Source organism: Lactuca serriola, chromosome 3, assembly GCF_051521515.1.
Source record: "Lactuca serriola cultivar US96UC23 chromosome 3, Lser_US96UC23_V15, whole genome shotgun sequence".
In the NCBI taxonomy this organism is placed as follows: domain Eukaryota; kingdom Viridiplantae; phylum Streptophyta; class Magnoliopsida; order Asterales; family Asteraceae; genus Lactuca; species Lactuca serriola.
Window position 1 is genome coordinate 102931552 of NC_136410.1, and position 11192 is coordinate 102942743.

The 11192-nt window shown below is 32.4% G+C and overlaps 1 protein-coding gene and 1 non-coding gene across 4 annotated transcripts; both read left to right on the forward strand.

Moving 5' to 3' along the window:
• The first annotated feature begins 4434 nt into the window (after positions 1-4434).
• Positions 4435-7202, forward strand: LOC145092976 (L-ascorbate peroxidase 3-like). Of its 3 annotated transcripts, none has more exons than XM_079030988.1 (10): positions 4435-4479; positions 4720-4863; positions 5457-5581; positions 5719-5768; positions 5931-5996; positions 6113-6161; positions 6235-6317; positions 6409-6491; positions 6574-6694; positions 6789-7202. In XM_079030988.1, the coding sequence occupies exons 2-10, from the start codon at positions 4730-4732 to the stop codon at positions 6984-6986; spliced, it is 909 nt and encodes a 302-aa protein (XP_078887114.1). In that variant the 5' UTR covers positions 4435-4479; positions 4720-4729; the 3' UTR covers positions 6987-7202. The 3 variants fall into 3 exon arrangements, with proteins under 3 accessions (XP_078887114.1, XP_078887115.1, XP_078887113.1); XM_079030989.1 differs by lacking the exon at positions 4435-4479 and adding an exon at positions 4551-4650; XM_079030987.1 differs by lacking the exon at positions 4435-4479 and having other exon boundaries at positions 4555-4863.
• A 1147-nt stretch (positions 7203-8349) lies between these two features.
• LOC145096562 (U6 spliceosomal RNA) lies at positions 8350-8452 on the forward strand. Its single transcript, XR_013703937.1, has one exon. It is a non-coding gene; the product is annotated as a U6 spliceosomal RNA (small nuclear RNA).
• The last annotated feature ends 2740 nt before the right edge of the window (positions 8453-11192 follow it).

An 11192-nucleotide genomic window follows, 5' to 3' on the forward strand; every position in this document is an offset into this window, starting at 1 on the left:
AACATAAAAACTGTTTGTCATATATCCCAGAATCCTCAAAACATAAATCAACAAGCTAGTGTACAATCATGCTGGCGCCTTCTCGCGATTCTGAGATGTACCTGAAACACATTTCATACAACACTATAAGCACACAACTTAGTAAGTTCCTCAAAATACCACACACAAACAGTTAGCCTCTCATGGCTATATCTCGATAAGGACCCTCTGGTCATGTGTCTCAGTGAGGAACCTCTGGTCTCACGATTCTGGTTGGACCCTCTGGTCCTGTATCTCAGTGAAGACCCTCCGGTCTCACAGCTCGGGTTGGACCCTCTGGTCCTATCTCAATAATGCACAGAATAATATACAACATAAATCACAAAGACAAAATGCATAATATCACATATCTCGGTATAAGCACATAAGACCCTCCGGCCAGTAACACAAATAAGACCCTCTGGTCGCATAGTAATTACCACTCAGGTAAGTATAGTGAGAAGACTCACCTCGTAGGTAAAGCAAGAATGTATCGTACTCAACTGTCGGTCTAGACTCCGCCTACATATATCACACTCATCTCTAATTAACAATTTATATTAACAACTCCAAAGGTGTTAAACTAACTTCTCTACTAAATCTCAGGAAGGGTGAAAGACCATTTTACCCCTCCGTGGTCACCAAAGTTCACAACTTGACCAAACCCTAAAAAGTCAACAAAAGTCAACACTCAATCAACGGTCCATGTTGACTCAACTCGTCGAGTGCATCTATGCGACTCGTCAAGTTCCTTCTATTCTCAGAAAATCGGGAAAATTCGAGTCAACTTGTCGAGTTGTCTCACCAACTCGCCGAGTTTGTATAGTGTCTAGAATATCGAGGAAAACCCTAACCAACTCGTCGAGTTCCTTTATCCCTTTCTCTAATTCATACGCTTTTAAGCGAGACTAAGGCCCCAAACTCTAGATCTAGTCATCTAGGGATGAGTTACCACGTAAAGCTGCAAACTTTACGTCCATGCATGGCATTTAGGGGCTAACTTTGCCAAAACAAGGCTCAAAAAGGGGTTTAAGGCATGAAGATTGGCCAAAGCTTGATAAAGCTGGAGTCCTTAGGCCTAAAGGGCCTAGTGGTGTCCAGATCTGAAGTCTTAGCTTTAAAGCATGCTCAAAACCAATAATGACTCAAGAAGAAGCTAGAAATGGCCATAAACTCTCTAATGGAGAGATCTAACAAACAAGTGGTCAAGGTAATGACTTTTTACCTTCAAATGACTGCTACAACTGAATGGATGCTGGATCTAAAGACTCCTTCTTGTTCCAAGCCCTTTACTATTCAAGTTTCTTCAAGTAATGCACCAAAACACACACTCTTAGCCTTGTACACTCTCAAAATGGAAGATAGATCGATTAGGGTTTGTCTTTGAGTGATAAGGTGATGATGGAGGCGGGGTAAAGGACTTAAGGTCTTTTAAATAGGGTACAAACTTGAAAATTTAGGGTTTCACACTCAACTCCAACTCGTCGAGTTGGTTCTAAAATCACGCGGCCAATATCAGTCTCTACTCAACGAGTTGGGGCCTCTAACTTGTCGAGTTGCTCTAGCAATATGAATATAAAACAATTAAAATTTATACCTGGGAGTCGGGATGTTACAATTTTTTTGAATTTTCAGAAAAGCAGAATGTAACTTTCAAATTTCTGCTTTTGTATATTGAAGCAAATAATAGTTTTTATTTTCTGATAATGTAATATAACTGGCTTTTTTTTATTTTTATTTTTTTATTAGAAGCAAATAATTGTATCACAATTCTATTCTTCAGAATCAAGAACCAATAAGCAAATAACTGAATTAGAGTTGTATTTTTTAGAAGGATTACGATTTTCTAAGTAGAAGCAAATTTCTTTGTGTATTCTTTTGAATGAAAATTTTAATTTATGTATTTTGGAATAAAAATGAAAAGCTATAATTGTTTTGCTAAAAAATTTAGATCAAGGCCTATATTTTGTTAATTTGCACAGGGTCTTCGTAATCTCGGGGTCGACCCGACCTCTCATATGACTAGCGAAGAATTTATAACATTTTTTTCTACGGTCCTACCATGAAAGGTTAATTTTTGAGGAGGTTATATAAGATGAGCATCTTTTCCACCCAAATAGTTTTCAAAAAATGAGATTCACATAAGAACGACTTGCTCCAAAAAAAGATGGTTTTATAGTTCAATGGGTTATTGTTGATTTTATAAAACAAATTATATAAATTCTTTTCAAATTGTCAACAAATCGAATTTATTGTGTAAAAATGTAATGAGAGTTTGCTTTTTTTTTTTTTGTGTAACACCCAACAAATTGAAGATGATCGAAGATGTCGCGGAAGATAAGGAACGTCTGAAATGTTGTCAGAAATAGAACTCAAACCCTTAAAACAGGTTTACTTGCTATTGCTGGTAATAATGATATGTTTTAAACAAAAATACAAGTTTGAGGGTTAACAGTGCACCAAAAAAAGTTAGTGACCAAATATATACAAAATATATAGTTGGTTGTCCTTTCAAGTCATTATCCATTTTATTAATTGTTTTTAGATGAAAATTAATTACAAAATAATAAATAAAATAAAAGGTAATTAAGCATTTAACAGACAAAAGGCAGTGTAACAAAGTACATATTCAAGTATTGTATGGTTGGAAAAAGTTTGATGGACAAGTTTTCGAAAAGAAGGCTGATTCGTAAACAATAATTTTTATCAATACACAACAATTTGTGTTTTAAATGTTGTCTTGTACAACTCTATTAAACATAAATTGTTGTGTACGAAAAAAATTATTATATACGAATGATCTTAGGAATTGGTACCATTTATTATAATTTAATATTTAAGAATAACCATTAAAGAGGTTTGTATATATGTAATGAGTGAACTTTATTTTTGTATATATTATATCATTACTCTTATAGATTTATTCAATTTTTTTTTTGAAATTGATATTTTTAGGTTTACACGGTTACTCTTTGAGGTGACATGTATGCATATGTGCTTCATGCAAGTTGTTGTTTAACTATGGATTTTAAAAGATATGAATCAAGCACCGGACACAAGATTTTCACCAAGGTCACGAGCCATGGTATGCACCATGCATCAATGCGTGCTCATGTTTAACAAAGGTTTGAGGTTTCTGGTTGCCAAATTTACACGTTGTTTATTACCAACTAGTCTCCAAAGAAATGCCTTTATAGCCCTTACTAAACACCTTAATTTTCAATTTTCATAAACACATGTTATATGACAACCAACATCCAAGACAAACTACTGTGGCAACATATAATATGATATTCTGCTCATAAAAAACGATACTACTTTGCAAATAAATAGAAGGTGCACTTTATAAAACTAGTTTTATTAATTACTTATATGTATTTACATTTCCTAATTCCACCAAGTAAAGATATTACATACAATCATTACTTTTATGATAATAGGAAATTACACAATAGTCATTAATATATTTTGGATAACTATCACGAAAGACATTAAATTTAATTATTTTTTTAGTTTTGACACCCATATTGTAATGTCACCAACTAATGCCATGTAATCGTGCCATCTCAACATACCACGTCAATGACAACCAGATTGACTAATTAAGTAGTCAGAATTATAAAATTGATAAAAATAATGTCTAATTTAAAACAAAAAATATCTCAGTGTCAATATTGAAAAAAAAAATCACGGAATAAGCCTGAGAGCCTCCTATATGGATGCAACTATGTGAACATAGACTTTTTGTGTAATTGTGAAAGATTTCATTGACAAATTAAGAAATTAATTCTCAATCCTTAATTCCTAATACTACATAAGTAATTTGTTTAAAAAACAGAACTAAATAAAATGTCTTACTATATTTCTTTATTTATTTCAACTTTCTACATAATTGAATCAAATCAAATAATTTTACAATGACATTAAAAAAAAAAAAAAAAAACTCTCTCTCACTACCTTTAGGTCCTTTACCTCCTTAACAAAACGCATGAACAAAAACCCTAACTTACAAGGGGACAAAATAGAGGGGGACCAATTTCTCCGAGGCTCATGGATGAAATCGTCCCACTTTTTTTAAAATTTATTTTATATTTAGATTTTAGCAAATAACGATCCCTTTATTTTCAGTAAATACACCCATAAATAGTTAGATAAATAATATATAAAAATTTATAAACTAAACAATCAAGTTCTGCAAATTGTGTCTGTATAATGTATATACAAATTCCATCTAAAATATTAAGATATTCTGTTTCCAAAGCTGAATATCTTAAAATCAGGAGTGCGAGAATAAATGATTTGTACACTACGTATTGAAATATGTACACATTTCTGTATTTGAAAATATTCACTCTGTAAGAAGCGTCTGCCTATTTGTCAAATAAGCTTCCCTCCATTTATTCTTTCTCCTCGTCTCATACTTGATCCTTACCGTGTCTTCCCTCTGATACATTTCCTCTGGTTCTCTCTCTCTCTCTCTCTCTCTCTCTCTCTCTCTCATATCAAATCAATGATTACCTCGATTAGTTTATGTGAAATAACATTAGATTTCATACATTTTGAAGTGATTTTTTAGAGTTTTAGAAATGCAAAAACTGGAAAACTTAGTTTTGTTTGATGAGAGTTGGCTAGGTTCGATTTGGTTTATGATAGCTTATGGAATCAGTGAGTGATTTGATGTGTTTTTTTTCTCTTTTGCAGAAGAAATAAAATGATCAAAGCATTAATGGGTGCAGCAGGTTCTCTATTGGACGAAGAGTATTGTAAGGAGATTGAAAAGGCTCGTCGAGATCTTCGTGCTCTCATCTTCAACAAAAACTGTGCTCCTATCATGCTTCGCTTAGCGTACGTGATTTCTTATCCTTGCTTGGTCTTATGAATCTACATATCTCCTACAGATCGATGATTTGTATAGCTATCTGATTCAGAACTTATAGGTATTATTTGTGAAGCATTGATTGATCGATATTAGTTGAATCGCTTACATAAGATCAACATTGCTTTTCAGTTCTGATATGGAAATTAGTTCGCTCTTTTATTGCTTTACAAGTGAAATGATAAATAAGGATTATAATTAAACGTTTTAGCATATATCATCGTATTGATTTTGTACAGCATATTAAATGTATTTGTTGATAATTAGGACGTGATTCTCTCTCACACACAAAAGGTCAAAAGAATTAGCGATGTTATTTTCAGCAGATTTGATTACAGTGTTTTACGTGTACAACTGGATTGTTACTATATCTGTTATAATTAACTCCTGACAATTGGTTTGACATTGACCTTCGTAGTAGTCTAACATAACTCACGAGAGATGATTTGTGATTGTTTGTAAATATAGCATTGATTTTAACTGTTAAATAATGTGAATTTGTGTATTCATTGTAATCCTCATGATCTATAACTGATAGAGTTTGTTGGGGGCATGCATGCAGATGGCATGATGCAGGGACTTATGATGCTAAAACAAAGACAGGAGGCCCAAATGGATCAATCAGGAACAAGGAAGAGTATATGCATGCAGCAAACACTGGTCTGAAAATTGCTATTGATCTCTGTGGTAAGTTTCTATGCATTTATGTTGTAAACATTATACACCATCTATAAATTAACTATAAAGAAGAGTTTGCTATTGTTTTCCAATGTCTTTTTGTATACCTAGTGTTCCTGATAAAGTTTGTGTTCATGTAATAACAGAGGAAGTGAAGGCCAAACATCCGAGAGTTACATACGCTGATCTCTATCAGGTGATTAATTAATTAATTGTTTAAATATCCGCTTAATTTCATTACATGCTAATAGCTTCAATTTAGTGGTTACACTATTCTTAAACTTATGGTATTTTGATAAAATTGTAACAAAGGAACTTCAGATTCACCCAAAATTATGATGAAATATATGTTGTTCAGCTTGCTGGAGTTGTTGCAGTTGAGGTGACAGGAGGCCCCACCATTAACTTTGCACCTGGAAGGAAGGTATAATATAATAAATTAACATTTTAGTAATTAATAAACCAGTTTCTTATATTAATTATTATAACTTCTCTACTGTATATATACTTGCTTAATCTCCATTTATTTTTTTGAAACAGGATTCAAATGAGTCACCTAATGAGGGACTTCTTCCTGATGCCAAACAAGGTAAGTCCATAATAAAGTTGATTTTATCCTTCACAGTATTCAGATTCTGAATTTTAATGTATACAATCTTTAGGTGCAAAACATCTCCGGGATGTGTTCTACAGAATGGGCCTATCTGATAAGGATATAGTCGCACTTTCAGGGGCCCACACTTTGGTCAGTTTTAATTTCATAATTATATTAATTTCCATTTTATATGATGAAAATTTAATTAATACATGGGATTTGCATTTGTTTCATCTCTCAGGGGAAGGCTCATCCAGAAAGGTCAGGATTTGATGAGAAACCATGGACCAAAGATCCTTTCAAGTTTGACAACTCTTATTTCCTGTAAGTAAAAAATTACACATCCATTTTCTCCTTTTTTGATAAATTGACAATAAATAATAATATCATGTAATGAATGAATCAGGGAGCTTCTAAAGGAAGATTCGGATTCTGATTCTGATTCTGATGGATTACTGAAACTTCCAACTGATAAAGCCTTACTGGACGACCCAAACTTTCGTACCTATGTTGAGCTTTATGCAAAGGTGTATAATATATATTCAATCTTTCATTCTATGAATAATTAATGTGGAAAAAAGAAAAAAAATTAAGCTTGTATTGTGGACGTGGATTGTGTAGGATGAAGAGGCGTTCTTGAAAGACTATGGTGAATCACACAAGAAGCTTTCGCAGCTTGGTTTCACCCCACCTCTGTCACCGAATGCTGCGTATCATTTACGAAGATTTGTGAAAATTATTGCTGCTGTTTCTGTGATCTTAATCAGTTACACTATCGTCTCCATCAATCTCGCCAAAGAAATCAACAGAAAGTGCTAATAATCGTAACACACACCACCTGATTGAGTTTCAAGGTTATTATGATTTGGGAAAGAACGTTATGTTCGCATAATAATGTCGATAAACTTTACTTTTGCACGTGGTTTGGTTATCCTACTCTTTAGGCCATCTCCAATTTATGGAACGAGTTCAATAACTAACCATTCCATTTAATCCAGTAAATTCTACTTTATGGATTGCCACATCATTAATTTATCTTTTTTTATAAATAATAATATTAATAAATAAAACTAAAATATTACATTAATTAGAAATTCAAAATTATAATTATAAAATATTAATTAAAGTTTACAATTTAAAAATTAAAAGTTACAAATAATACATTAAATAAGATGTTATCTTTTTAAAATATTTTTATGATTTATATATTTTTTTATTATTTAGAATAAAAAAATATAAAGTAACTTAATAAACTAAATTATTAAATATAAAATAAAATAAAGATAAATAAAAATAATAATAATATATAATATGTTTGTTGAAAAAAAAAATTATTTTCACTAGAAATTGTTATATTAAATTGAAAAAAAAAGAAAAGATTACACGGTTCAATGGGGATTGAACTCCGTATTCAATAAACTCAAGCTACATTGCATTTTTACTCTATTGAAAGTCACATCATAACTCTTCATAGAACCCCCATTGGGGATGACCTTAGGTTTAGGAAGTGTTTTTGGGTTGGCTTAGGGGTGTTTGGCTGAGCTTATTTATGATTTATTTTTCGGGCTTATTTTTTATAAGTTCATTTTTGTTAACTTTTTTTTTCATTAGTTTTGCTTATTTTCTTAGTGTAAGTCAAAATAAGCTTAAAAGTTGAAAAATAAGTTAGAAAAAGTAAACTTATAAAAAATAAGCTCAGAAAATAAGCAATAAATAAGTTTAGTCAAACACCCCTTAGTCTTGCTCTTGATTTTAATATTAGTACGGGTATCGTTGAATTATTTTGAGCGGACTTGTAGCTTTTTTCAGTTGGGATAATGACTTAGGAGGGTAATAAGGTTTCCAGTTTGTCCGTATTAGGTCACTAAGGTTTTTTTTTTGTGCGTATTAGACCAATATGGTTTTTATTACCGTTTAGAAATAGTCCTTTTACCGGTTTTAACGGGTAAAAAGGACTATTTCTAAACGGTAATAACAACATATTGGTCTAATACGCACAAAAAAAACCTTAGTGACCAAATACGGACAAACTGGAAACCTTATTACCCTCCTAAGTCATTAACCCTAATTTTAAAGACATTGAGAATATATGACCATCAACAGTAAACTACTTCGTTTAGAACTCGCGTCGTCCCATATAACCTGCTACTCCTCTATATGGCGAAGCTCTTCATCTATAGTCGTCCCTTTGGGGACATCCGATAAAATTGGAACGATACAGAGAAGATTAGCATGGCCCCTGCGCAAGGATGACACACACAAATCGAGAAATGGTCCAATTTTTTTTTTTTAACACTTCGTCGTCTTCTCTGGAACCCTAATTCCCTTTTCAAATGCTAATAGAGTTCAATTGCAATTCTTACGTTTCAGTAGTTCATCTACTGAAAGTCATGATCAGACAACATGTGGATTCTATGGTCAGATTGATCTTCTTGTTGATGTCTTCAACCATTTGTGGCAAGTAAGGGTGATCTTTCTTTCTATAAAGTCTCCTTTAAGTTTTTTACTTTTCCTGTCATTAAGTTTCATGCTTTATAAACTTCCGTTTATGTGTTGTATATGGTATGTATGTATTTGTTATGTGCTGATTTTTTTATTCATTTTGCAACTTCAGTTTCTTAGTTCATGTTGTGGTTTTGCTTTTTATAAAATAATTGATAATAGACGTTCTCTGCAAGTCCCTGTTGGTTTTACATTTCCATTCGTTATCAAATGTAGACATTGATGGGAGGTATCAAAGTGAGATTGTTTTTGTACATATGGATGTGTTCATGTAAACATTTAAATGACAAAAAAGAAGTTATTGATAAAATGTTGCATATTTATGTAATGAAGATCATCAATCATATGAGTTTCTGGACTTAGAAGTTCTGGAAGGGTTGTGAGATAAGTTTAAATGAAAGCAACTATTTTCAGTTAAACAAATCAGTCACATTGATTAGTAAGCATGTTTTCTAAATAATTAGGGTTAATGACTTAGGAGGGTAATAAGGTTTCCAGCTTATCCGTATTAGGTCACTAAGGTTTTTTTTGTGCATATTAGACCAATATGGTTGTTATTACCGTTTAGAAATAGTCATTTTACCGGTTAAAACCGGTAAAAGGACTATTTCGAAATGGTAATAACAACCATATTGGTCTAATATGCACAAAAAAAACCTTAGTGACCTAATACGGACAAGCTGGAAACCTTATTACCCTCCTAAGTCATTATCCCTTTTCAGTTTTACTCTACATTTCGATGAAAATCAGCCTCTTTTGGTATCTAATTCTACGCCTACACTTATTTTCATGTTAAAATTTTTTAAAGTTTTGTGTGTGTTTTCAAATCTCTCTTCAAAGCTTGTTTCACAATAAGTTTTGAGCTTTAAACTAATAAGTAATAAGAGATAATAATTAATCTTAAATTTTTTTTATTAATGTGTTTAACCCCTACAATTATTTTTTATTATTTTTATCATTATGTATTACACTTAACTAGGACTAACAAAATCCTTAAACCTTATATACTTGTATAAAAAAAATTGAACTATCTTGACTTCATATATCAATGGGATAAGTGTGTGGAGTAGTAAGTCCATATTTTCCTGTATATGGGCTTGACGGTATAGTTGCTAGGATTTTATAGTTATAAATATTTGTAGGTAGGGAGTTCAATGTAATCATTTTGAAACAGTATGATAATATAAGAGTTTTCCGGTTCTTGCTCGTGGGCATATATCAGATTGACCGAGGCACGTTAAATCTTCGTGTACTTTTATTGCTTTTTTGCGTAACAAATGGTGTTAGAGTTGTAGTTGTTCGAGTGGCTAGATTCGTTTATCGAAGGATGTCGTCTTACAAGTTCGATATGGAAGTTCAATGGACTGATTGATTTCAAGTTGTGGAAGATGAAGATGAAAACCTATTTGGTTCAACATGTTTGTGGGTGACATTAGAAGGAAAGACAAAACCACCGAAGGATTTGGAGACAAATGTGAAGGTGAACATTCTAACAAAAACACAAAGTGATATTTTTTTATGCCTGATTGATCAAGTGTTGTGAAAGGTTGTGGATCAGAATAATTCCCTCAAGAGTCCGCTGTATCAAAAAAGACATTTATACACCCTTCAAATGTCTAAAAGTACTCAAGCGAATGATCATCTCGATATCTTTAATCATATTATCTAGTTAAGATTGGTGAAGAAAATCAAGCTCTTATTTTTTGTGTTCTCTATCGAATTCATATGAGAATTTTGTTGATACCATGTTATATGGTAGAACAACAATATCTGTCAACTGTTTGTTGGTGTAATAGTAGGTCTAAAAAACATTAACTGGGCTGGTTGGCTTCAAAACCCTCAAATTGTTATCACTCAATTGTTTTTCATGGTGCATTGTTAGACAAACAGAAACATTAACAAGGTTAGCTTCAAAACCCCCAGATTACTATCACTTGATGCATTTGTTTTGTGTTGGCTAGCTTCTTGGTAGTCCGGTTCTCTTAATAAAATTCTGTCGTTAGAAAAAACGATCATTATGAATGACATCAAGGATGTATTGTTGGCCAAAGGAACGGAAGCGTAGGGTTTCTTATAATACATAAGGTTCCATTTCAGGTCAATTTGTTAGTAGAGAAAGAACATAAGAAAAAGAATGATTGTGTTGGTGTGGTTCAATAAAGTTTTGACGAAGGTGCTATAAGTGATGTTTTGACTGTATATATGGCTAGTTTTGTAGACACTTGGATATTAGACGCATATACATCTCATCGTATAACGTTCTTATGTAACAGTGCATATTAAAATGTATAATGGAATGGTTAGAAATATGGGTTGTTGGTATGTACCAATCTTTTGAAGAAATTGATTTCTCTTAGAACTGTAGCCAAACATGGACTCAAATATTATGGTGCAGATAATTAGGTTTCTTTTTTTTTGGAACGGTGGTATATCTCAACGGAAGCCCCTTCGTATTATTTCAATGAAGACCCCAAGATCGAATCATAAAATAGGGCAGAGACGACCCCATAGGGATTCCAGGGA